Source organism: Hypoxylon fragiforme (assembly GCF_022984875.1).
Source record: "Hypoxylon fragiforme strain CBS 206.31 chromosome Unknown GGS25scaffold_8, whole genome shotgun sequence".
Classification (NCBI taxonomy): Eukaryota; Fungi; Ascomycota; class Sordariomycetes; order Xylariales; family Hypoxylaceae; genus Hypoxylon; species Hypoxylon fragiforme.
The window spans coordinates 2,553,880-2,579,109 of NW_026054763.1; the positions used below are offsets into that span (position 1 = coordinate 2,553,880).

The 25,230-nt window shown below is 50.9% G+C and overlaps 12 protein-coding genes across 12 annotated transcripts; 4 read left to right on the top strand and 8 right to left on the bottom strand.

Annotated features, from left to right (window-relative positions):
- Positions 1-1,886: 1,886 nt before the first annotated feature.
- GGS25DRAFT_427735 (uncharacterized protein) lies at positions 1,887-3,337 on the bottom strand. Its single transcript, XM_049258627.1, has 2 exons — positions 2,297-3,337; positions 1,887-2,188 (listed from the first exon to the last, which is right to left on the bottom strand). Exons 1-2 carry the CDS (start codon positions 3,153-3,155, stop codon positions 1,995-1,997), a joined length of 1,053 nt encoding a protein of 350 aa, XP_049114158.1. The 5' UTR covers positions 3,156-3,337; the 3' UTR covers positions 1,887-1,994.
- A 363-nt stretch (positions 3,338-3,700) lies between these two features.
- On the bottom strand, positions 3,701-4,066 carry GGS25DRAFT_524888 (uncharacterized protein; the record flags this gene model as incomplete). Its single annotated transcript, XM_049264689.1, has 1 exon — positions 3,701-4,066. One exon carries the CDS (start codon positions 4,064-4,066, stop codon positions 3,701-3,703), a length of 366 nt encoding a protein of 121 aa, XP_049114159.1.
- Positions 4,067-5,357: 1,291 nt separating this feature from the next.
- Positions 5,358-6,670, top strand: GGS25DRAFT_524889 (uncharacterized protein; the record flags this gene model as incomplete). The annotated part of the gene is made up of 4 exons (XM_049264690.1): positions 5,358-5,442; positions 5,501-5,797; positions 5,999-6,436; positions 6,507-6,670. 4 exons carry the CDS (start codon positions 5,358-5,360, stop codon positions 6,668-6,670), a joined length of 984 nt encoding a protein of 327 aa, XP_049114160.1.
- A 688-nt stretch (positions 6,671-7,358) lies between these two features.
- GGS25DRAFT_534283 (FAD binding domain-containing protein) lies at positions 7,359-9,721 on the bottom strand (the record flags this gene model as incomplete). Its single annotated transcript, XM_049265750.1, has 3 exons — positions 7,359-9,234; positions 9,303-9,603; positions 9,676-9,721. 3 exons carry the CDS (start codon positions 9,719-9,721, stop codon positions 7,794-7,796), a joined length of 1,788 nt encoding a protein of 595 aa, XP_049114161.1. The 3' UTR covers positions 7,359-7,793.
- A 414-nt stretch (positions 9,722-10,135) lies between these two features.
- Positions 10,136-11,926, top strand: GGS25DRAFT_524891 (cytochrome P450; the record flags this gene model as incomplete). Its single annotated transcript, XM_049264691.1, has 5 exons — positions 10,136-10,341; positions 10,417-10,953; positions 11,012-11,285; positions 11,339-11,466; positions 11,764-11,926. The coding sequence occupies 5 exons, from the start codon at positions 10,136-10,138 to the stop codon at positions 11,924-11,926; spliced, it is 1,308 nt and encodes a 435-aa protein (XP_049114162.1).
- Positions 11,927-12,161: 235 nt separating this feature from the next.
- On the bottom strand, positions 12,162-13,733 carry GGS25DRAFT_504876 (Nitronate monooxygenase-domain-containing protein). The gene is made up of 3 exons (XM_049262172.1): positions 13,562-13,733; positions 13,233-13,494; positions 12,162-13,151 (listed from the first exon to the last, which is right to left on the bottom strand). The coding sequence occupies exons 1-3, from the start codon at positions 13,572-13,574 to the stop codon at positions 12,317-12,319; spliced, it is 1,110 nt and encodes a 369-aa protein (XP_049114163.1). The 5' UTR covers positions 13,575-13,733; the 3' UTR covers positions 12,162-12,316.
- Positions 13,734-13,875: 142 nt separating this feature from the next.
- On the bottom strand, positions 13,876-16,659 carry GGS25DRAFT_534285 (dimethylaniline monooxygenase (N-oxide forming); the record flags this gene model as incomplete). Its single annotated transcript, XM_049265751.1, has 10 exons — positions 13,876-14,317; positions 14,400-14,628; positions 14,700-14,950; positions 15,020-15,058; positions 15,118-15,189; positions 15,275-15,371; positions 15,432-15,602; positions 15,665-15,768; positions 15,832-15,852; positions 15,912-16,659. The coding sequence occupies 10 exons, from the start codon at positions 16,657-16,659 to the stop codon at positions 14,166-14,168; spliced, it is 1,884 nt and encodes a 627-aa protein (XP_049114164.1). The 3' UTR covers positions 13,876-14,165.
- Positions 16,660-17,010: 351 nt separating this feature from the next.
- GGS25DRAFT_524894 (uncharacterized protein) lies at positions 17,011-17,607 on the top strand (the record flags this gene model as incomplete). The annotated part of the gene is made up of 3 exons (XM_049264692.1): positions 17,011-17,025; positions 17,080-17,175; positions 17,242-17,607. The coding sequence occupies 3 exons, from the start codon at positions 17,011-17,013 to the stop codon at positions 17,605-17,607; spliced, it is 477 nt and encodes a 158-aa protein (XP_049114165.1).
- A 609-nt stretch (positions 17,608-18,216) lies between these two features.
- GGS25DRAFT_427804 (Glyoxalase/Bleomycin resistance protein/Dihydroxybiphenyl dioxygenase) lies at positions 18,217-19,124 on the bottom strand. Its single transcript, XM_049258629.1, has 2 exons — positions 19,120-19,124; positions 18,217-19,060 (listed from the first exon to the last, which is right to left on the bottom strand). The coding sequence occupies exon 2, from the start codon at positions 18,886-18,888 to the stop codon at positions 18,316-18,318; it is 573 nt and encodes a 190-aa protein (XP_049114166.1). The 5' UTR covers positions 18,889-19,060; positions 19,120-19,124; the 3' UTR covers positions 18,217-18,315.
- Positions 18,947-20,674, bottom strand: GGS25DRAFT_427798 (uncharacterized protein). Its single transcript, XM_049258628.1, has 3 exons — positions 19,445-20,674; positions 19,120-19,335; positions 18,947-19,060 (listed from the first exon to the last, which is right to left on the bottom strand). Exons 1-3 carry the CDS (start codon positions 20,472-20,474, stop codon positions 18,984-18,986), a joined length of 1,323 nt encoding a protein of 440 aa, XP_049114167.1. The 5' UTR covers positions 20,475-20,674; the 3' UTR covers positions 18,947-18,983.
- Positions 20,652-21,241, bottom strand: GGS25DRAFT_524897 (uncharacterized protein; the record flags this gene model as incomplete). The annotated part of the gene is made up of 2 exons (XM_049264693.1): positions 20,652-21,136; positions 21,193-21,241. 2 exons carry the CDS (start codon positions 21,239-21,241, stop codon positions 20,652-20,654), a joined length of 534 nt encoding a protein of 177 aa, XP_049114168.1.
- Positions 21,242-22,548: 1,307 nt separating this feature from the next.
- On the top strand, positions 22,549-24,772 carry GGS25DRAFT_504888 (uncharacterized protein). Its single transcript, XM_049262173.1, has 2 exons — positions 22,549-22,856; positions 22,914-24,772. Exons 1-2 carry the CDS (start codon positions 22,694-22,696, stop codon positions 24,602-24,604), a joined length of 1,854 nt encoding a protein of 617 aa, XP_049114169.1. The 5' UTR covers positions 22,549-22,693; the 3' UTR covers positions 24,605-24,772.
- Positions 24,773-25,230: the final 458 nt, after the last annotated feature.

Below are 25,230 nucleotides of genomic sequence, written 5' to 3' on the forward strand. Positions count from 1 at the left end.
GTTAACAGCAGAATGTGAGTGAATAGAATAAGCTTATGGCTATGTTGCTGGGGTAATGAAGACAAAGATTATGAATTGATTGGCTTTGGTGGGCGGGACTAGGCATATCGAGAGACGATTGGGGGGGGGGGGGGTAATCGGGGAAGAAATCGAGTTAATAGGTGCCTAACCCTAACCCTGGTGCCAGCTGAACCACCAGTTTGCTTCGATTTGCCTGTAACTATATATCTCATCAGCACGATATAATGTTGCAGGTATGCTACAATCGAAAGAGAGAAGTATGAGAGGAATAATGCTTGGTTTATTCCCAACTACAATGGCGCAGCGCCAATATCCAAGGTAGACCCGGCCTGGTGGAGCTCTGGCGCCTAAGGAACCTACAAAAATAATGATCGCGGTATCTTTATCACTCACTGAAGTTTCCTGAAAGTGTGGTGACCGGTGATGAATATAATTATTTCTAAAATAAATAAGATGAAGGAGATATAAAGCAAAACTAAATGAGTGCTGTAGCAATACGTACACCGACTTCCCAACCTAAGCGCTACAGTCCTGCCCCAACGCCTGCACCGACAGATCAAATACATTCCCCGTCGCTGCCGTGATCTTCGCCTGCCACCCCCCCAAGCAGCTGCCCTGGTTCGGCTTCCCGCCGGGGTGCGTGCCCGGGGGCGCGTTGGTGCAGCAGTCGCGCTTCACGCCGCTGATGGCGAAGCTCAACCATGTTCGCGTCGATTGTGACCGTGGTGGAGGGCGCGCGGTTCACGATGCAGATTTGTCCGCTGCCTTACCCGGTGGTACGTGCTGTGCGCGGGGGGAGGGTCTCGGGGTGGTCCTATGGGAGGGTTAGTGTTTTTTTTAAGAGGGGGGGGGGGGGGATGTAGAAGATGGGGAATGGAATTTGTGGGATGGTGGAAGGGAGGGGGAACAGAAGAAAGGGTGAAAGGATATATGGTGACAAAGGGGACGTACTTGATATCCGCAACTTTGAACGATCCCCCGCCGCCGCAGGAGGACTATGCCGTGGTGAGGGCGGCTAGGCCGAGAATGGCGACGATTGAGTGAGGAGCGAGCATGATGATGTTAGTGGTTTGAAGATATTGGTCTCTTAGTGTTTGTATATGAAGGATCTGATTAATATTGCTGTGAATGGACTATGTGGAGAGTTGTATGTACCTATACTAGATAGATATAGCACAATGAAGCTCTATTAAGTTAATGTGCACTCTCTTAGGTATCTAAATAGTTGTTTACGTGCAGTAAGTGAAGATAGGTGTTTACCTGCCGTATAACTGTTTTCTAGTAGGTATCCAAGCAGTATCGATACCCCAATCTCATAGGAGGACACTTCCCACCCCTTAATCCAGAGGCGTGGTATATGGCAACTCAAGTCAACGAAAACACATAGACGATAAACGCCACAAAGCCTAACCCCTATTCCCTATCTCCATGAATCCTGCATACGGCTTATGGAAGAATGATTAAAAATACTCGTGCACCGATTTGCTGACGCCACTGTTCGCATTCGCAGTTGATTGACATGGACAACTGCTTGAAACGATCCTGTCTCATCCGTGGCTGTGGAGATTCTTACTATATTAACCTCTAGGATTAATAATTCAACTGCAAAGGAGACGTCGTGGAACGCTATCGTACGACTTCGTTTAGCTGGAGAATGAGTGGCCCTGCCCATCTCGATCATTCCGAAAGCAGACAGAGCTCATTCGAATCTATAAGTTATATTGGTCCCTTCAAGTTACCCGTCGAGCATTACCGCTATTCTTTCTTCTCTTATACGTCACTCTTTGCATTGATAGTTGAAGATCAGTATGTTACTCTATCTTCGCTCATGTTACTTCAAAGACGACGCAACTGATTGAAAGAGACTGCGGGTCAAAAAGCACATAGTTCGCGAACGAGTATCAACTATCTAGAGGCTTACAAAAGCTGGCATTAAAAATAACTGTTCTCAATCGTGGATGTTTGGCATTACATTACTCCCCAGCCGCCAACGTATATCCCCCGTCAACAGCTAATGTCTGGCCATTTAGATACTGGTTTACAGCAAAAAATAGCACCGACTGCGCCATGTCTTCGTCCTTGCCAGGTCGACCTGCGGGTACCTTTTTTGCGTACTTCTCGCGATCGATGTGGCTCTTCTGGCTCTCGTTGCTGCCCTCCGTCGTCACTATAGCATGCTCGGTCAGTATCTAGTACTCGATATGGCAAATCGGACATATTGGAAATGTCCATAATTACACTCAAGGCAGGAAAAAACGACACTGGCTTTACTTACTTTCACTGGGAAACACTCCCGGGGCGATCGAGTTAACCCGCACCTTCAACTCATTCGCCGCAATCTCCGCAGCCAACATCCTCGTCAAATGGATCGCCGCCGCCTTCGACGCGTTGTACCCAAAGTGATGCTGCGCCGTCTTCACCAGCCCGCTGATCGACGTGATGTTGACCACCGTCCCCGACCAGCCGGGGAACATGTCCCCCGATTTCTGGAGCAAGGGCAGGAACGCCGTGGTGGTGAAGAAGATCTGCGCGACGTTGGTGCGGTAGACGTCCGTCCAGTCGTCGAACGTCGACTTCTCGGCCTCGAACAGGTTCTGGTTCATCTCCGAGGCCGACCCGGACTCCGTGTGTAGCGTCGCGCCGCTGATGCCTGCGTTGTTGACGAGGATGCACAGGCATTTCTCGCGGGATGACACCTCTTTGACGAGGTCCGCGATCTGGCTCTTGTCGGATACGTCGCACTGCAGCGGGATGATGGAATCGTTGCCGTGGGAGTACAGCTCTACCACGCGGTCTAGCTTGGACTTTGTGCGCCCTGTGATATACACTTTGGCACCGTTGGTGACCAAGGCTTGCGTGGCCATCAGTCCGATGCCTGAGCCGCCGCCTGTGACGAGGGCCACGTGCCCTTTTAGGTCGAAGAGCTTGTCACGGGTGAAGGACTCATTGCGGTTGCTAGACGCCATTCTAGTAGACTGGACAGGTTGTATTATTCTGTAGGATTTGCGCTGTGGATGTGTAGGTGGTGTTGAGCAAAGCAATGATGAACGAGAAAGTAACGTAGTTGCTTTGAGGGCGTTGGTGGATAACGGCCTCTTATGGTGAGAGACGGCTCGGATAACTGGTGATATCATGACGTCGTGGTGTTTCGATCAAAGTGTAACGATGCATTATGGGTGGAAGCTTGAGTATATGTAGGTGGGAACCAATGATTCTTGTAACCTGTACAGTGCCTAGGTAGGTATTAAATGATCTGGAAAGTCAAAGGCGCAGAAGTCATGACGAAATGCATATTCCTCGACAAATCCCCAATCAGTCGTCCTACATGAGTTGCATCATTATGGAGAGCTAATTGGCTATCTAAGTAACCACTGGTATAAAGCATCAATTGATATGATAATGGTAAGATGACAGGCAGCTGCTATCCATACTAGGGATTGAAAAAAGTAAAGCCCGTTAGGTTGCTCTTCGTTGAGACATTTCCATACATCATAGCATCATGGTGGCTGTCCATGACTGTGATAGTAGGACTAGTCTTAGCATTAAACATAATTGCACATTCTATTCATTCGTGACCTTTCGTTTAGGTGAAAATCCAATTTTTCGATTGCCCATCTCGACTTTTGCGCTTTTCCTTTTTGACCGTGTAAACTCCATAGCCCATTTTAGCCATCTCAACTTAAACATTCGACGTCGTGTCAGCCGTGGTATGTCTCTGCCCCGAGCCCACAGGCATGACCCCTCGCTTCGCGCCCAGCCGCTCGTCCTCTTCTTGCATCTTGGTGCGGCCCTTCTCCTCCATCTCCTTGTTCCGGAGCAGTGCGCCCGTGGCCGCCTGCATGCTGCCGATGCTGCCGCTAACGGCGCCGCTGACGTCGCCCTTGAGCTTCTGTCCGGCGGGGGCGGTCGGGTTGGTGGTCGGGTCGGTGGAGGTCACCACGGACCCGTCGGCGGTGACGGTGCTCTTCCCGATGCCGGATGCGGCGGCGGATTGGAGTTGCTCTTCGCGGCCAAGGCCGCTGGTGGGGTTTCCGGTGGAAGCCATTGTGGATAGTATTTTAGGGATTGGGTAACAACTGGGATATTCTGGAGATGTGGTATAATCGTAGTGGAATCCGAAGACTTTGAGGTTTCTTAATAATAACTTCTTTCTAAGTTTTATGAGTAGCTGGTAAGTAGGTTAGGAGGTTTATAAAACTTAAATGTGAGAAAAAGTGTTGAATGTTATTGAAGAGTCCCTAATGATGTCATGCTGTTACACAACTGTGAGTGACGTCATTACTTAATCTTTGCTACTCCGGTACATATCTAGGGTAGCTTAAAACCACGTGATGTTGGGTTCTAACGCCTCACGAAATCTTTGAACTGTCCAGAGAAAGCTTCACCTTAACCAACTTAGCGGCTCTTACTACTAACTGAGAGCAGCACCCCACCGCCACTATGATACCGGTTTACAGACATTGTTTACGGGACGGTACAGCATATCAATGACAATGATCACCATACAGAAGGGTTCAATCAATATCGTCTATTCGAACCTTTTAGTGGATGGTCGCTCAGGACGATAAGGGGTAGAACTGTACCCATCCCCTGTCCAATCATCTTCACACAGGTCCCTCGGTTGCAACGGTGGCAGCTGCATGCGGTGGCATTTGAAAATATATTGACTGGACTGGTTACCTAAGTCGGTTGTTAGAACGACGAGGCTGTCGAATAGTGACGGCCTGATGAGTTATTTTCTCGTATTCCCCGCCTACAGACTCTTCTTGGGGACCATGGCAACATTTTGGACGTTGCTCTCTGAAGCAAGTATACCTACCTAGGTAGAGATATTTCACACGACCACTGGTGTCGAGGGGTTGATAGAAGCATACGTACTTAGTACCAATCAGCCTACTAGGCTCCAAGGTTGGTAGGTATATGCGAAATTCCGAGCGGTGACTCTCAAGCGCACATCTTATAGCATATGCACCATATATATGAGAAACGCTTATTTGACACTAGGTAATCAGCGTGTGATGCCAGGGGATTCGGTCCCATCTGCAAGAAGGCCCAATGCCATAGATGGTACAAATAGGAATGCAACCTAGGAAATGGGCATAAATAGGGCACCAGTCGTATACACCCGCGATAGCGGGAGGGAGGACTATGGGCTGCGAGACGCTTAGAGAATCCCAAGGTTATAATATAATTGAATTCCTGATTACAAGCCCTTGTCACAATACATAGGCCATCTAGGAGCAATATTAAAGGGCTCAGGAGTTATTCTTACACAGAGGCTGATCATCTTTCCACATCGTATTTTTACGAATAGCAATTGCGTCTCAAGGCTTATCATGACTCAATACATCAAGACTGTTTCCATTGAATATGGAGACCGGCGTCCGACTACATTAGATGACATCAACAAAGGAATGGGCGGTTAGTTCAACGTCTGGTAGTCTCAACCAAGGCCAAGGTTACTTACAAATCTTCCCAGGCGAGTACTCGTACATCGTAGAGGAATACAACTACAGGCGCTCAGAGGCAGCATCTGCATTTGGTGTAGAGATTACGAGGATTAATGACTTCCACGCTGCCGACATATCAAAAGGAGATGGCAAGACGTTTTACAGGTATCTCCACGCCTTCTACACATATGGCGGTCTCGGAGCTGTTGTCCGTGTCTGGCTCAGCAGAATTGAAGACACGACCGAGGGCGATGGGCGCACAGATGATTTAAATCGCGGCAGAAAAGGTGACTATCTTTACCTCTGCTGGGAATATGAAAAGAATTGTTGGTTTGCTGTCTAGTCCTGATTACCTTGGCAAAACGTTGACAGCTCAATATTACACTATCAGTCTTGGTCAGGACTTCTGGGAGGACCTTTCCCACGGTCATATAAGATGTGGTACCTTTTGAATAGCCGGTTGGTTACTGCCGGTATGTGTCCCTCCTCAACGTTCACCGTCGTCGTTCATACGCTCATTTCTGTAGACCACCCTTTCTTCACGACTGTCGGCTTCGATGACCTGATTCCAGGGTCCAAAGTCGAAGTAGACCTAGGTGACATTGTCTTTTCACAGGACAGCGTCGGAAAGCTGATTGGAGGTGCCTGGGATGAGTATGGTGTCTACAATACCGTTCAAGAGTTGCTCCAAATGAGCCTCGAGAATCGGAAAGCCCACTTTCGCGAGCGGTTCGATCAAATGAGGGTAGTTCCTATTCGGCGCCATGGTGATGCGTCTATGGATGTCACCAACCGACGTTTGGTCTCGCTCGATAACCGCCAACTTCTCATCATGCGCGCCACGCTTTATGCACATGAGAAAGTCACTATCCGTGTTGAAGACCCGGAAAAAGAATTAGACAAGAAATGGACTGCCAAAGACGAAGGATTCACAATCAAGGCTAGACGCAAAGGGGAGCCCATCCGTAAGTTCTTTATCTTCAAGATACAACCATTTACCTAACTCGGATATCGATGTACTGACTTACCTGGCAGCCCTATCCCATGACGAGCTTTCGAGTATACCTGTACGTACCTCTTGTGCTTATCAGTGGCGTCCCCCGAGACCAAGGAATTTTATCAGAGAAGAGAAGTATGAACAAACGGAGAATTCATTAAATACAGAGAATGTAGATGCGCCAGCCGGTCCCGCAGTTTGATTTTCATTACAATGGGCTTCTTCTCAACAAGCAGAAACGTTTTCAACTCTTCCCACTCTAGAAGTTCCCCTTCCACTGCCTCGAAATCAAACCTCTACAGTAGTTTGGAGAGGATCAGTCTCATTTCCGCCTACGCGAGATGCTGCCCCATGCATGACCACGGCCCCATACTGAACGGCTGGATTGTTTGTCGCTAATCATAGAAGAAGGGGACTTGAGGTCTTTATTAGCCTCGGGGAGCCAACGCTCGGGATGAAAAGACGTGGCTTGGTGGAACTACGATGGGTCGCGGTTAACAGTGTAGGCTTGTATCGAGAGAGAATTCTAATGAGAGTGAAATATCAGAATAGATTGAACTCGTAAACAATTCATATGCCCAGTACTCACTCTGCCATGTAACCATCTACCACACACTGTATCACCGCCCGTAGGTACCTGTCTCGGGAGGGCCCAGGGTATAGGGGGGCATATTCTCAACCTCTCATTAACCGTGGCGTTTAGATAATGAAGGTTCCGTAATGCATCTAGTGTTATATCTTCATTTGTCTTAAACTGACTTCGTATCTCTTGTATTAGAATATCCAGTTATCGAGGGTGGCTCACGAGGTAATTCAGTATCCCCCCTAAAGCCGTAGCAGTCGTCTCGCTCCCCGCAGTCGACAGCACCATAAACGTCACGTTCGTTCCACCAATCCAGAGCCCCTTTTCCCCATCTCCCACCGCAACACAAGACATAATATCCGGCCTTTCCTGCTCGTAAATTCAGCCGCCGCCGCGCTTTCTCCACGATCTGCTGGAAATGCTCCCGCAGCGTCGCCGGTATGCACTTCATCCGCGCAAACGCCACCAGCAGATAGAACCTTGTGGCTGCGACAAAAGATGCCGCCCTGACGCTGTAGAATAGCAGCGCGATCAACGGGTGGTACCGCGCATTTCGCAGACTCCCCAAACCCGGGGTCCCCGAATATGTCGAAGGTCACAAAGTTGAACCACGGCGCTATGTCGATTTCAGGTACCTAGTAGGCACTTACATTGATAGGTACAAATTTTGAGAAGCGTGGACCTTTTACTTATATACAATGGAGACATAATCCTCTTATACAAGAACAAGATACAGGCAATTCTACGGCTTATCCAAGATCTTCCCAAGCACCACGGACAAGTCCGTCACATTTGGGCTGATCGACCTCCACAGAACAACATTATCAGGGCGGACCAGAATGGCGCCCCCGTCCTCTATCTCCTTTACTTGTTTCCACTGCGTGAACACGTCGCAGAAGTCCTCTTCTCGTGTCCTCTCCAACGGGCCGACGATCTGAGCGAATCGCAAGCCGATTGATCTAGACTCGGCCGTCCTCCGTGCCTCCTGGGCCCACCCCGATCCTCCGCGGCCCGTGATGAGAAGAAAATCGCCACCACTTCCGACCAAGTCGTGAGTTGATACGAGATTGCCACCGCGCTCCACCCAAGCATGCGGTAAGCGGTGCCCCGGGCGCGTGGTAGGGGTGTAAATTTGATGTCGCGGGTGGTACGCGAGTGCCGGAGTTCCATCCGGCAGAAAAGCTCCCCCTGACGGGTACCTGATACCGAGGTCCATTTCGTGCGCCCCGAACTCGATCGACTGGCCATCGATAGTATGCTGTAGTTGTGCCCGAGCCGCCACTCCCATCTCGTCATCCTCGTCTAGGAGATGGGCCAGGCGGGCCCGGTTCGCTTCTTCTTTCCCTTCCTCGAGGCCAATTGCGGTCGAGATCAGTTTGTGGGTTTTGGACGTGAAGAGAGCCCAGTCGCAGACTCGTCGCCCGATGTGTCGTCTCTCGGCCTCGTACGAATCGAGAAGAGCTTCGGGTGCTTTGCCTCGTAGGACATAGGCGAGCTTCCAGGCTAGATTGTGCGCATCCTGCACCGCTGCGTTGAGACCCATCCCAGTTGTGGGTGGATGGCGATGCGCCGAGTCTCCGCCAACAAATATGCGACCGGACTGGTACTTATCAGCCAATACCCGTTCCAAATCCCAGTTACTGAAGCTCAGGATCTCGATCTGAAGGCTCGGTAGTTTTAGTAGTTTGCGTATGCGGTCCTCCGCACTGTCCCGCGGGAACGGGGGCCCGTCGACTCCGGTGCTGAAGTGCATCTGCCACTCCTCCGAGAACCGTCCCCAGGTCGGGCCCACGGGAAGCAAGGAGCCGCTCCGAAGTCCGAGACCGTACTCCGGATTCGCGAAGTGGAGGATGCTGGCGCGGTCGTCCCAGTACGGCGACAGATCGGCCTTGAAGTGGGCGGAGACGATCTTGCGCAGTCCGGTGGGCCCCTCCATCTTGATGCCTAGTTTCGACCCTACGATCTTGCCGCCGTCGCAGCCGACGAGGTAGCGGGCTCGACATGTTTTTTGAGAACCTTTGCCATCTGTCACATTAACAAGGACATGGCTACCAGTGTCTTCAAAGCCTGTTACGGTGTGGCTGAAGAGTACCTTCCCTGGGTTTCTCTTCTCCGCTGTCGCCCGGAGAACAGGCTCCAGTCGGAGTAAGGGGAGATTGGTTGGCAGATGAGGGGCAGACTTCCTACGTCACCGTTCATATTAGCAGAGGTCTCTTCAAAGCGGGCAAGTTTCCAATAAGCAGGCCCTCACTCATAAACCTTTCTCCGCTCGCTCCCTTCCTCGCACCCCCAACTGGCGATGGACCCCAGCACCTTTCTATCGAGCGGACCATCACCCCCCAGCGAAGTCTGCCATATGATCTGATTCATCTGCCACGGAGGCGTGCCCTTGGCGATAATATCGTCCACGAAACCATGCTGTCTGAAGATTTCCAACGTGCGCTGACTGATAATGTGCGCTTTGGGGAAAATAGAGGTTCCAGGGTGTCGCTCGTACAAGACGTGATCAACACCCAGGTTCGAGAGGAATATAGACAAGCTGAGCCCGCAAGCTAGGTAGAGTTGGTTAGTTGATTCTACGTAGGTAGGTAGTAGGTGGCAAGCTGAGAACGACAATCACTTACAGCCGCCCCCGACAATGGCCACTTGTACGTCAACAGGGTCTTCCATCGCTAGTCCGTTTCCGATCGTTAATCTAGAATAATTTAGAGATGAGGAGGTAATCTATCATGAAAGGTATCTGGGTATAAGGAATACCTCGTTCAATCCTACAATACAAATACCTGCCTGTGTACGTCAAATGGATACCTAACGGTAGCCCCTATTGCGGGCTGACTGCCTACCTCCACATGCGCCGCCCCCACAATGTTAGGTATGTTGCTAGGTATGTTGCTAGGTATGTGGGGGTGGACCGCCGTGTAGCTGACCAACGACAGTACAATGAACAGCGATGACTAAAGACTTATAAGCATTATTAAGGCGTGGTCTGTAAGCTGGCATACTCCTATTACGAAACATTTGATAATCACCACAATCCTTCTCGCTTCGCCCGTTTCGTCCGGTTTCGAGTAGGTATCACAAACGATGACGGGCCTTTCTCCTTCCTCCATTGCGGTCCTGGTAGTGGTAATCGCCATTATTGTGAAGACATTGCTATCGCGCCGACAATACAAGGCAAAGTACAAGCTGCCGCCGGCGATTCCGGGATGGCCTATCATTGGCAACACGCTGGGTGTGCCGTTCCCAGCTGGGGTGTGGGGCCATGAGATGGCGAAGAAGTACGGCGAGATGTATGTGAATGAAAACTGCTTTTAAACACAATGCCACGGATTTCCATATTTTTCAATACTGAACGGCTGCTGCAGGTTCACATGTCGTCTTGGTGGGAAAAGCATAATTTATCTAAACTCAGCTCGCGTGGTGACGGATCTCCTCGGGAAGCGAGCGAGCGTCTACTCCTCACATCCCTACAAACCAATAGCCCAGGACATCGCCTCAGACGGCTCCCGCATGCTGCTGATTGGCTACACCGACCAGTGGCGCAGCCAGCGCAAGATCATGCACTCGATCCTGAACGGCCAGCAGGCCGAGACCAAGTTCATCCCGTTCCAGGAGCTCGAGGCGAAGCACCTGCTGTGGGATTACCTCCACACGCCAGACCAGTTCTACACGGCGAACCAGCGTTTCCCTGACTCGGTGATCATGAGTGTAATCTTTGGACGAAGGGCACAGCTGGGGGACGAGCAGCTCACGAAAATGCTCAATATCGTCAAGGAGTTTGCCGAGCTCCTTTTCAGCGCGACGAAAAAGCAATGCAATTTGTTCCCCTGGCTGGCGCGTCTGCCGAAGCCGCTGCAGTGGTGGCGGCCTTACGGCGAAGACTTTCTGAGGCGCGCTCTAGCGTATGTTCTGCGATCGATCTATCACCCCTTAAAAAACATGCCAACGCTCTCATACCAGTATCTATCAACGCGAGGTCGACAACCTCCTAGACAGGACGAGCAAGAACACCGCCAAGCCATGCTTCGCAGCCGCGCTCATCGAAGGCTCATCGAAGAAAGAGTTCCAGCTCGCAGAAACAGAGAAACTAATGATCTACAGCATGCTCCTCGAAGCCGGGAGCGACACCTCGCGCACCGCCATCACACAACTAATCGCCGGCGCAGCCGCGTGCCCCGAATGTACACGCACGCACCGCGCGCCTCTCCTGCTTCGCCGACCGCGACCGCCTCCCGTACATCACGGCGGTTCGTGAAGGAGGCGCTGCGCTGGCGCCCCTTCATCCAGATGGGCGTGTCGGCAGAACGTATACAGGACGATGCGTATGAAGGGTGTAGGTTCCCGGCGGGCACGCTGTTCACGTGGAATGCGTACGCGCTGGCGTTGAATGAGGAGGATTATGAGGACGCGGCGAGGTTTGTGCCCGAGAGGTTTTCGAATGGCGATTCGAGGAATCCGCTTAAGGGGCATTGGTCGTTTGGTACAGGTACATAGGGGGTCCCGGGTGTATTAGGTGGTGGTGGAGACGGGGGCTATGAATGCTAGGTAACATCATCGCTTGGTTTTAGGACGTCGAGTTTGCGTCGGGTATGATGTTGGCTTTAATAATGTCTGGATCGCGGCTGCGTGTTTGCTGTATTGCTTTGGGTTCGAGGAGGATAGGTTAGGTCTACTGTCTCTCTCTCTCTCACGTGTTGAGAACTTGGAACTAGCATGACTGACATTGAGCGAACCAAGGATAGTCCGATTGATAGGATGAACTCGGACTGGGACTCGGTGGAGAAACCGCTGTTTGGGGTGAAGATCAAAGTGCGCAGTCCAGCGCATGCTGAGCTTATTAAACAGGTTGGGATAGAGACGATTAATGCGGACTAGGAGGATAATATTGGGATATATAGTACCGGTATGATGTCAGTTAAAATACCTAACCTAGTATAATGCAAGATCTTCCGGGCATACTGTATTGTGATGTCTGTTGGAATCATACAATGAAACCTTCACGTTTAGGTGAAGAGTCGCTGAGTGAAAATCTTAACATGAAGGGATGAGTATACATTTCGGTCTGGAAAAGAAAAACGAAAGCCAGTGGAAAATTGACACCCTCTAAAGATAAGAGATATCGCAAATATTTCATATGTATTAATGTCCCCACACATAGTTGTAAACTGACCTTATATCTACAAGGATATCGATGCAAGAAAAAAAGAGGTATATATGCGCGTCTAGCCTCCGCAACCTCATACAAAACATCTGTCTCGCTCACACCTACAGCTTACCGACCAAGAAACTCCCACCCCTCCTAATCTCCGTCACCGCATCATCGACAAACTCATCCACCACCTCCCTCGCCGTCTTGTTCTCCGTAACCAGCGCCGCACACTTACCCATCAGGAACGGCTGTCCCAGATCCAACAGCGTCTCGACATCATACTGGCCCTCCTTCCTCGCCTTCTCGGGCGAGTTCTCCGCCTCGGTCGCTTTGTCCAGGTCGGACTCGTGCGGGATGATGCCCTGCGACGTCAGCTCGCGGATCTCCTGCTGGCGCTCGTTCTCCCAGTTCTCGATGTAGGCGTTGGTGCGCACGCGCAGCGGGCGGCCCGTGAAGATGATCGTGCGGATGTTGTCGTCGAACCCGGCGGTCTGGACTGCCTGCTTGTGCGCCTCGGAGGCGCCGGCCTCGGCGGTGAGGATGAACCGCGTCCCGACCCACACGCCGCTCGCGCCCATCATCAGCGCGGCGGCGAGCAGGTTGCCGCTGGAGATGCCGCCCGCGGCGATCACGGGCACGGGCTTCCCGGTCAGCGGGGAGGTGTGGCCCTTGCATATCTGCACGACGGCGGGGATGAGCACGGTCGTGGGCACGTCGCCCGTGTGTCCGCCGCCCTCGCCGCCCTGCGCGCAGATTATGTCGCACCCGAGATCAAGACACCGCTTGACGTGCTTGGGGTGCCCGACCATGTTCATGTACAGCACGCCTGCCTTGTGGAGCTTCTCGACGACGGCCTTCGGCGGGACGCCAACGGCGGAAACGAACAGTTTCGCGCCTGACTCGATGATGATGTCCACGAGCTCTGGTAGCTTTCCCTTCGTGTAATCGTAGCTATGGAGTATGGTTAGTCTTCTGAGTTCCCATAGAAACAAACTTGGGGGGGTTTGGCCTGGGTGGTCAATGGCCGCTCACTTTGTTTTCCGCGCATTACCGCCGACCTGTGGGATCAACAAATCTACGCCAAAAGGAGCGTTCTTGTCGATTAAAGAGGACTTCAGCTCGTCGATCTGCTCACGCAGCATTTGGGGCGTGTAGCTGATGCCACCCAGTACGCCTAGGCCGCCCGCATTGCTCACGGCTGCTGCTAGTTTTGGCCCGGCGGCAACGTTCATGCCCGCCAGGAGCACCGGGTGGGGGATCTTGAAAAGATCGGTTATCGGGGTCCGTATTTTCTCTACATTACATCGAATTAGCCTATGAACGTACTAGCAAGTACAAATCGGAGTGGGGGGTTGATTTACGTGGAGAAGCCATATTGTTGAATGTCTAGGTAAAAAAGATGTACAATCACGAAGCTATTTTGGAGAATTGGAGAGGGGAGGAGTGTCTTGATATTGTTTAGTTATCCCGGCAGGCATCTATATGTGGACGCCAGCTGGGTGATAAGTACAGGGGTTGTTAGCTTGGAATTGCTGGACGGCAGATCGTAAGTCTCCATAGATGCCTCGGTATCTGGGTATAGCTCGTTCTTCAGACCCGAATTGGCAAGCCCCCCGCCCCCGCTTTATGGGGATGTGGGTTGGTTAGTGTATTGTACCTAGGTAGTCAGGGGGAATGGGAACAGATTTCAAGATCATCTTTCACCTCGGCGTGAACTGCTCGACTTTGGATACAGCCAGCATATTTCCCCGGATTTAGTAAATTATTTTGTCGGTGTTGTATCTAACTTGCGATAAACGTACACACTATCACGTTTTTCAATTCACTTCAGCAGCTTCCTCGGCACGGGAATAGAAGAGAAAATAACATGAGAACAATTGTCAGATAATATTCAGGCATATATTGAAGTATATTTCCGCTGTGCAAAAAATGTATCGTGCTATTTCCACCACGCATCCAATCGCCTCACACCTTCTTCTCACTCGGATTCCGGGGTGGTGTCAGCGTATAAAGCGGCAGCGGCGTCCCGAGCGTCTTCGCCTTGATCTGTAGCGCAATGAAGCGGGACATATACCGCGCCTGGCCGACCGCGCCGCCAATATACCAGAACGCCGGATCTGCGACAAACACATTAGCAACGAGTGTCCACCCGCCTAGAATAATAGTAGTAGGTATTCCAAAGACCGGGGTAAAACTCACGTCCGCTAGGCTTAAAGGCGCCTTTAACCTCGCCCTCCTCGTCGAGCCCCCAGAAGTCGTCGACCTGGGAGCCGACAATGGGTCCGAATAGCTCTTTGACGAGCACGCGCAGGTTCCCGACGAACCCGGTGCAGAAGACGACGACGTCGGCGCGGATGTGGTCGCCGTTTGCGCAGAGGAGTCCGTCTTTGGTGTAGGACACTGGGAGGGAATCTGATTTTACCTTGATCTAGATTAGAGAAATAGTTATTAGCTGCTAGGCAATGGCGGGAAAGAAATGTTAGAATAGATAAGTAGTACCTGTCCATTCGCAATCTTCGCAGACGTCCCCACATCCATGTAATGCCCCCCGAATCGCTCAAAGAGGTAATAGCTGACTTCCCCGTCGCGATCGAGCAGGAACCCGGCCCTCTCCAGCGCATCGAATCTCTCGGGCTCCAGTGCGGCTTTGGCGCGCAATGCACGTGTTCCCAAGATACGTCCGAGGACGGATGGGCCAGAGAAGAATATCCGGTCGGCTATTGGCATAGGCATTGAGTTGTTGTAAACCCCTGTGGTTTGTTAGCAGATAACCTTCTTTGAACGATCAAATAGGTAGGCAAGGATTTGGTGAACTTTACTATCTTGCGTTTCTCGGTAATGCTCTGATGGTACTACGACTTTTCTCATGAGTGCGGTTAGCTATAGTCACTTCCCGTTCTAAGAGAATGGGACTGACATGTCTTGGATCGTTGGATCATGGTTACGGATGCTAGCCCAGCTTGGAGCATATCCTCGGCGACATCGTGTGCTATTAACGTTAACATCATTACCAACTGAGCACATAATACCCTTAGGTGGGCACCTAGGGTAACAATTGAGGTAAATAAGCGTACCGGTATTCGCCGTCCCAACCACAACTCCATGCTTCCCCTTCCACGCATTGGCGGATTTATAGTCTCCCGAGTGCATAACGATGCCACTAAAAGCCTCCTACGTGCACCATCGAGTTAGATCTCTATCCCGCGCCGTTAAAAACGGAGAGTTTCTTACCTGATTATCATACGTCGGCGCGACAGGGAACTGAGAGTTGCCCCCCACGGCAAACACGACATAAGAAGCGCGCACGGTCGACTTCTCGCCGTTACAGAGCGTCTCCAGGGTCCAAGTGCTGTCTTCTGCGTCCCATGACCCGGAGGTCACGGTGGTAGATAGCCGGATACGCTGTCCGCGAAGTCAATTACTGGCATGGGTGAGGGGGGATATACAGACAGGTAGGCACTTACTATATCATATGTCTTTGCCCATTTGATATATCCCTCGGCCAGATGATCCTTCGTAAGCCACTCTGGGTAAGTCTCAGGGAAGGTCCGTTCAAAGGGTAGATGAGCTATAAGAAGTCAGCCGTTGATCGAGAAAAAAGAAAAAAGGTCTTGGCGGAGTAATGCTTTACCAAATTCCCGGATCGTGTGCACTTAGTCTGTCAGCTCGGGAGTTCTAGGTTTTCAATGGAAAAGGGGAAGGAAAACACACGTTTGGTAGAATCATATCTCGTCTTCCAGTTATCCCCAACATTCGCGTGCTTTTCTAGTATCACGTACGATACACCCAAAGCTTTGAGTCGCCCAGCTACACTTAGGCCCGCCTGCCCGCCACCAATGATCACGCACTCAAAGATGTCTTCCGGATTAGAGGACTCTTTATGGCCATTCGTTTGACCGTTCTGGAGCGGCTGGTCATGCCCGTTCGTGGTAACAAGCCCATTCCCACGAGTTCCATTAGTAGTAGTAGTAGCCACCGCACCACTAGAAGCCGGCTCGAGAAAATCCACACTCGGCTGCGACTTGAGCTGCTCCAGAATAGTCCTTAGCAACCAGATCCTCCACTTGCCATCCGGCTCCGGGACAACAGATACGAACCCGTAGTCAATCGTAGCAGGCGTCCCGAAGGTCTCAAAGGAGAAGCTGATTTCCACCCAGCCCACGGTCCCCATCCGGATAACCCGGGGCTCGCCTTCGAGGACAAATCTTGACGGCGAGTGCGTCTGCGACGTCGCCTGCCATGCTGCTGCGATGGATTGAGCCGTGTAGAAGGTTCGCGACGATCCGGTCAGGGCAAACAGGTCCCGCCAGATTGCGCCTTTGGTGAAGTGGTCCTCTTGCAGGTTGTCCAGTGCGATTCGGAAGTACTCTGCAAGTGGCTTCAAGTCGACGAAGTCGGGGACCGTGGCCTCGGGGAGGCCATACGGTAGTTTTGCGAGAGACCAATTATTAGTGTCCATGGCGAAAGTATGGGTGATCTGCTTGAAAATGCGGTGAAAAATCTACTTCTTTTACTATTCAGCTACTATCATGGTTCTTCCGGTTAGGTAGGTATACAATGGCAGGTAGGTATACAGGCGCCAGATTTTTACCTACTCCTCACGCTGTGGTATTTACCTAGTACACCGGTTCCCAGTCCACGTAGAACGTATTGACGCGGGGATGTGGGATGAGCACGCGTACCGTACTCTAGTCCAATCCTCCTCCAAACCCCCCCACATCCATCTCTCACTGCCGAACCGAACTTTGGAACACACCCCGTCACAATATCCGTATTTAGTAGGAGCCCCCAGAGCTTGACCACCCTGAAAATGCTAGCTGAAGCCGTATTGCCGAGAGAACTTTGGTACGACCCTTTACCTATTACCCGTTTACCCTAGAGTGTCCTCCATGGCAACGCTGGATTTTTTTTATCGGAGTTTCAGGCGCATGAGGGGCAGGATGATGTCCGCAAGGCCATCTGGTATATTGTCGCGGTATGTACCTACATTTCCCTTTAATTGCGAATAAAAGCCCCCCTAACTAGCTCTGACTTTCAAAAGGCATATGCTCTGACCACAGCGTGCGCCGGTGACGAGGTAGCCAACCTATACCGCCTAGTCACCGCAGACCTCCCCTTAGAGAGTAGGAAAATCGTCCAAAGGAGGATAAAGGAGGCGATCCTGAAAGACTCCATCCTGGTCGGCGTCCCACGTGCCGCCCAGGCTCAGGGTCCTCTGCTTCGGGCAATTCCGGAGGACGAGGGCGATGTGTACTCCCCGAGAACCGAGAAAGCGGAGTCCCGTGATTGCGAGCGCGAGAGAGCTGAGAAGGCGGCGCGGTACATTGGTGTATTGTGGGGTGGTGCCGAGGCCGCGCAGCAGGTGCGGGAGAGGCTGGCGAAGAATTATCCGGATTACTGCCAGTAACTAACCTGCCATAAGGTCGGCGTTGATTGTCTTGATTGCTTTGAGTAATTGACTTGCGCGCACTACTAGCATATGCATGTAGACCTCCTTAACATCAAGACAAACTACGAGCTGTGGATAAGCGAAGATGCCATTCGGTCGGACATCGATACGGAGATGTGCATCACGGCCCTGCTTATATGTAACTACTCCCCTGAGCAGGCGCTTTGGCATATAAGGGGAATTCTGCGCCATGGGGGGACAATAGGGCAAGCGAAGTTCGCGCAGGATCTTGGGTTAGCTGTAGCTCGCCAGTTTCACGCGAGAACGGGGGATATTGTTAGGGCTGAGGATGTTGTTTGGTGCGATGGTAGCTTGGGTGGTGTAGATATGGCTAATATAATTGCGTACCGAGATACCTATCGAGATATATTATGGAGCTTCGAAGGCATAAGCTAGAATTTGGCAACGTGAAAGTCCGCGTATCTATCTAGGTACCTAAGGCTCCTAGTTTGAGGCCGCAATGCCGTAGAGTCGAGATGTGTATAAATAGGCGCCATAACGACCTAGGTACCATATTCCAATAGATGCCTTAGGTATTCAACATAATCCAAGAAAACATTATCACAATGTGCCATATTGTAGACATTTACTATTTAAAGAATGTTGAGTCTCATGCTAACAACAACCCAATCACATCAAACACTCAGTATTCACAGCAGAAGCAGCTCAACCCTTCGGCGCTCCAGCACACGGCCCATCGCGCTTCCTAATCTCCGCGCGATCCTCACCAGCCTGTAACCGCCTAACCAACTCCTCGGGGTCAACCTCCGTGCCGACCGGGTTCTCTTTGAACTCCTCCGACAGCATGTACGCGGTTGCCTCCTCATTGCTATCGAACGAGTCGGCCTGCGTCTCGACCATATTGCCATCGGCGTCACTATAATAAATGGGCATCGTAATACCATGATTGACGCACCAGGACGGCGTAATCCCCCGCGCCTTGCGCTGCTGGTAGGCGAGCGCCAGGTCGTCGAGGGAAGCGAACCCGAACGCCATGTGCTCCAGCCCAGCGCCGGTCTTGATCTTATCCCCTGTGTCGGGGAGTGCGCATATGGCGACGCGGTGGTGCTCGGCGTCGAAGCAGAGGAATGAGATGCGGTCAGACTCTAAACGCGCTTCGGCGCCGAGAACGGCTTTGTACCATGCCACCATCTCGGGAAATTTGTTGGTGCGCAAGAAGACGTGGGCGAGTGTGGCTGGCCGTAGAACTGGACCTTGGCTAGCTCCGGGGGTTGACATTGCGCTTAGATGGGTTGCGTAGTGTTAATGGTGTTGGTTAATGTGGAATAATATGAGAAACGTCGATAAATAAGCTGTTCAACCCATTCTCATATTCATGGTTTCCAACCCGAGTTATGGAGCTTGATGTACTTGGAAAAACAACCAATTCGATGCTCCAGTATCCGACAAACTAGGTAACCACGTTTAGACTGGCCCGAAATGCTATGGATGGGTTTATGGATGACTTACATGGATAGACGGAATTGGACATGCACTGCTGAGTGAACAGGAGCGGACTAAGAGCTCGGGCTGTTGTATTTCCACACTCAATCCCCTGATCCCCAACTTCAATGAATGCTTCAGATAAAATTTCGCTAATTGATTTAACAGCAGTGGCGTACTCTCCCCCATAATGCTGCGGGTCTGGACCGTCACTTATTGTTATCCACCATGACAGGATTAATGCTAAGGAGGCTCATTAGCAATTGCGAACCCTTCATGTCGGCTGGGAGATGGTGAGAAGTTGGACATGTGCACGCTTCGCATGGTGTGCCTCCATTGCTATAAAACATACCGCTCTCGTAGGCTGTCATGAGATAATGGCCACCATAATTGATAGATCCGGTGTCGTTTAAGTGTCCCATTCCTTGTTTGGCACGTACTAGCCATGAATTGGCGGCATATAATATTGCCTTGTGTGCTGAAGGAATACACGGAAAAGCTGGAAGGTCTTTACTGACGTTGGTACCTGATAGTAGTGGGTCTTCTCTAGCTGCCTTCTCCTTCAAGGCTCGTAATTCGTTGCCTAAGTAAAGGTGATAGTACGATGACGCCAGAAGTGAAAAACAGTCAGTAAACAGTGAATCGTTGAGACGATATATGGCACGGTCAGTCTTGAGACGTCGGCGGGTATGTATTTCCCAGCCACGAAGAACGCGTTCCATTTTGGCCCGGAAATCACCGTGGAAGCAATCACCGGGACCAATTGGCATTGTCACCCTTTCTTGGGTGCAGATGTATGTCAGTGCCCAGCCTACGAGTGATATAAGAGCAAATGAGCTTAGATTATCCGGTATAGGTTTGCCTTGAAGGAGGGCCTCAGCCACTGGGGACAAATTCGTATCGTAATGAAGCTTGGTGCAACTAGATATAGCCGCCCACTGAGTCGCGGATCGAGCTCGCCAAAGGTCTTCACCGAGAGGAAGCGGCACTTCGCGTAACTGATACGGAGCCATGTAGGTAGAAGTTGGGTCCTTAGTTAGCAACATGGCACCGATGGTACAGGTCCAAGTCGCTAAACGCGAGAAGGTCTCGATAAGAGACCAGTGATCCCAGTTTTGGTCAAGCATCGCTCTTTCGGCCTCCAAAAGAGCTATGTCATCTTTTAGCACTTTGGAAAGAGAAGCGAAATATTTCTCAGATTGTTGTACGGCAGTCACTCTTGCAGTGCAGACACCATGTTGTACACAGAGTATCATGGCCTGAAGAGGCCCAAAATCATACTCAGCTAGGGTTTGCTTTCGCTGGTCCATAGGGTGTCCATCCAGTAAACTGCAGGCCACCTCATACGCTGAGATTGAAAAGTCATGCTCGGAAAGATACATGGCTCCAATAGCCAATATTATCAAGACCAAAGCTGGGTGTGATCCGTAAAGACTAAACTTGGCATGTTGGATGATAGGTGTGTGCGGATCGCAGTGGTCAAAATATGCCAAGATACAACGCACAATGCGGGATCGAGTAGGAAACCGAAATGACTCAAGAAGGCTATGAGGGCAAATTCAATACAATACGTTCCGGAACTCTTCGATATCGCAATTACTGGTCGAGAGGACTTGGAGGTAACTAGGCTCACTTGGTTCTTCCTGAATATTCGAAGTCGTCATGGCTGGTAAAGCCGACATAGACGAGTGACTTGGGAAATGTCCCACCCCACCACCATCGCTCGAAGGCACCAGTGTACTCTCGTTTTCACAGGTCATTGAATTAGTATACCCGGGTATCATGGTAGTATCCGGTAGGAGAAAGTCCTCTACAAATCCTAGGTCATCAAAGTCGTCGGTGTCCAGCATGGCGCTTGACATAGGAAAGGCTGCTGACGTCTCAGGAACTACAGCAATCATCGGCGGGGCCATAAGAGTTGAGTCTGGAGCAACGCAAGTTGAACTTTCAGAAGGAGAATTGCCGCTACCTATTTGTGGATTGTCTACTCTTGACTCCAGATTCTGGGAGCAATATGGTGTCCCGGTGATAGTTGAACTGGCCGCTTTACTTAGCATAACAGGTTGGACTATAAGAGCGGGCAGGCTATCAAGAACTTACTTCGAGGCCTCTTCTCCGTCGTACGCATTGCACGCAGCGGGAGATTCATGTTGGCCACTATTTTCTGATCCCGAGTCTACTATGGTATGGCCACCCTTGACCACCCGTTGATAATGACCACATTTTCTAGTGTGACGCCGTACGCGATAGACAATGGCGTCGAAGGTGTTCTGCGCGAGCAAATACGCCGCCACATGTTTGACATTGATGAACGCGACGCGGAAGGGACTGGTCCACGTTCATATCCCGCGTCGGTAATTTGGCCGTCTGAAGTTCAGAGCGTGGAGAGATTTCATATCTACGCGTCTGGCTGCAATGGTATACGTGCTAGATAGTGGGTGCTATGTATCAGCTACGACTAGAAATATCGTGAGTAGTTGAAAGTGGTGATAAAGTTGTTAGGTGCCTAAATTAATACGTAGAGATAGCCCTGGAGGTACCTAAGCAGTTAGCTCCTAGGGCTCTAGCCTCCAGGGCTATCTCGATTCTCGATTCTAGGTACCGGTTAGGTATACCGTTACATCCGGAGCCTCGGCAGTTCGGTGAAAAGAAGCGGGGCATATATGGGAAATAAAATGTACACATACTAAGTCCATAATAATCAGCAAATAACTCGTAATATTTAATTGGCCTAGATTCAATGTACATACCAGAAAGAGTAAGTATTCAAGCCTTTGTCCAAGTTTGATTGGTTCATTCATCAGGGGTATGTACTGTACTAACCTAAGAGTCTAAGACCCTTTGTGTCCAGGTGTTTTCATTGTTATGAGGTTGCTCACACATTTGAGTATACCTTCATCCTGTAGCAGGTTAACTGGAAAAGTGAAAAATTATTAATTCCGATCAAGCAAGATCTCCATGTTAATTATAAATATGGGTCGCTACTCATTGACTAGGTATCAGCTCTCTGATCATCTCAGTTCTGTCATAGATGTACCTATGAATAGGTACATACTATTTCTTCGAGGATTGATCTGCTCTCTTAGCTAAGAAGATTTAGGGACCTTTCGAGTGCCGAACGCCTGCTGTACCTACATTGCACATCAAACGGCTAGCTTGAAGCATCCTTAACAATATCCACAACATCAAGATGATAATGGTATTCTCACATCTACTACGCAGTATAACAGATTCGATTTCTCTAATCCTGGTCGGCACTAAACCCAGAGGGAAAAAAGGCCAACGAGAGCCAAGAGACGTGAAGTTATGTGGGGGTTGGGGTGGGAGGGGTAGACGGCAGGGCAGGACGAGCTCATGGCCAACGGGGTCGGCATTGATCCCCTTCAATGTCTAGTTCATTTTACCCGGTAGTTAGTTACAGCATGCACCTTTATCTAGGACGAGCCCCCTTTTTAAATTCTTAAATCACACCGCATCCATCCCAATTAGAAACTCGTCACATTCTTAAAGTACCTACCTAAAAACGCCTGCTTAATAATCTTTAGTATTTAGTTAGGTTTAAATACTTCAAGTTACATAACAAACCTGATCGTCGGTCCATATGTCTCACCCAAATTCGAGCTCGCCCGTAGGCTTCCAATCTGCTAATCTCTTCGAGTGGCTTTTCAGCAACCCGTTTGAGAATGAGAGCGACTTCACAACTGCGCAGCAGCGGGTGCCAAGAGGGAGCAATGAAGAAAAGCTTTTAATCGACGAGGCAACTGGTAAGTACAATTTCCTCCAAAAAACAATTGAAGATGCCAAGACTCACGATTTATCAGATAACAGTCTGAGCTCATCTCAACTCCACAAAGATGCGCTCATTCTCGCCGCAGGATTGCAAGCCATCCACGGCTTGAACCCAAATGAAGTTGTCGCTCTCCCACCGACGCCAACTTGCAAGAAACCAGAAATTGCACCCCTGGTTCTGATCCAAGTCCCCAATTGCTTGCCCTTTGCAACTGCATTTCTGGGGACTATCGCGGCAGGACTTACCGCAACGCTGGTGTCGCCAGCATTGACGAGCCACGAGCTTGCTTGGGTTCTGCAAAATGCGCGACCAAAAGTCATCATTACCGCCACCGCTTGTCTAGGTGCGATGAAAGAGGCCATCTCTAAGCAGGATGACAAGGCAGCGTTTGAAAACATACCGGTCTACACCGTTGACGTGGGTGGTGACAAATACCCTGCAGCGCCTACTACTACATCGCAAAACGACTGGAGACAACTCCTCGCATCTCCAACAGGTCACAAACTCATCAAGCCCACGACTTTCGATCCCAAGTCGCGCACGGCCCTGATCCTGTGGTCATCCGGCACATCAGGCAAATCCAAGGGCGTGATGCTCTCCCACCACGCGCTCTGCTTCTCGCTCGCCTCCCTCTGGCACAACGCCGACTTCTACCTCGGCCGTCCGCAGCGCTGGCTCGGGTACGTCCCCTTCTACCACATCTTCGGCCTCCTGAACGTCCTCCTCCTCGCCATACCGACCCGGTCGACCGTGTACAGCATGTCGGCGTTCAAGCTCGACGCCATGCTCGCTGCCATCCCGAAACGGCAGATCACCTACCTCCACATGGCGCCGCCGATCGCGATCATGCTGGCGAAGTCTCCCCTCGTGGAGCCGTACGCGCGTCGCAAGGATTTCGCAAGCGTCGCGGCTGCGGTTACGGGAGGCGCGCCCCTCGGGCACGCGGTGGTGCTGCAGGTGTACGACCGGTGTGGCTTCCGCATCCGGCTTGGGTACGGATTAACCGAGGCGGGCAGCGTGACGGTGCAAAGCGGAATCAGCGCAGAAGAGATGCGCTCTCAGAGCGATGACACCGGCGGGCCGCATTGGGGGGTGGAAGTGAAAATCGTCGCGGAGGACTCTTCGGTCGCATCTTCCAAGGCCGCGAAGGCTGGCGACGCTGGTGAGGTACTGATACGCTCGCCTGGCCTAATGCTAGGTTATCTGCCCACCGGAGGTTATGCCACGCAGACAGCCCCCGACATGAGCTTGAGCGCGGACGCGCTTACGCCCGACGGATGGTTTCGCACGGGCGACGTGGGGATTATTAACCCGGCCGGTAGCCTGCGCCTCATCGACCGCATCAAGGAGCTCATCAAGGTCCGCGCATACCAGGTCGCGCCCGCGGAGCTCGAGGCGATCCTTTGCAGTTCCCCTGCCGTGGTAGACGCCGGAGTCGTCGGTATCTACGACGAGGACCAGGCGACGGAGTGGCCACGCGCATACGTAGTTGCCGCAGGGGATAAAACGGAAAAGGAGCTTACGGCGCTAGCGTTCCAGCTGCGAGATGTCGTGGAGAAGCAGACGGCGAAGTACAAGTGGCTAAAAGGCGGACTGGTGTTCGTTAAGGCGATTCCTAAGTCGCCAAGCGGGAAGATATTGAGACGGATAATAAAACAAAGTGGAGTTGAGGGATTCGAGGTCTCTGTGTATAAGCCTAACCCGAGGGCTGCAAAATTATAGAAGGGAGACTTATTGGCGACAGGCAGGTTACAGTTGTGTGTTGTGAGATACTAATATAGCTAGGGTGGAAGTTTCATTGAATTTCATAGAAGATATTGAATTGTATAGAATAATTGTGGAAGCAAACCACTGCATTGGGTGCATCCTAGGTAGTTATTTCAAGCTCCGTTCTATTACTTTAAAAAGCAAGTAAAGCGTCGAGATTGATCACGGGAGAAGTCTCCTTAACTAAAAGATTTTATGTCGGGCATCACAAACAAGGTACCTAAGGTGCGTAGATGTGGCTGTAAGGGGTATCACGTGATGTAAAAGATAGATCATCAACGCCGCACTTATCCAGTGATTAAAGAATACCTACCTAGGTAGGTATGAATGTGTATCTTCAAACTCTATTATCCTCTTTGGGTTTTTATTATATCGCAGCTGCCAGCTTCTCACGCCATATCCTTTTTAGCTGTGTCGAGGTCATCTGCGCCAGAGCAAGCGCTACACCTGTAGCCTTAGGTGACTAAAGAAAAAGGGGTTAATAATATACAGTCTCCCTTCTGTCTCTTCGGACTAACCTATCCCCCAGATCTGAAATGAAATATTCTTCTAGTGCGTATGGACTTCAAACTACGGATAAT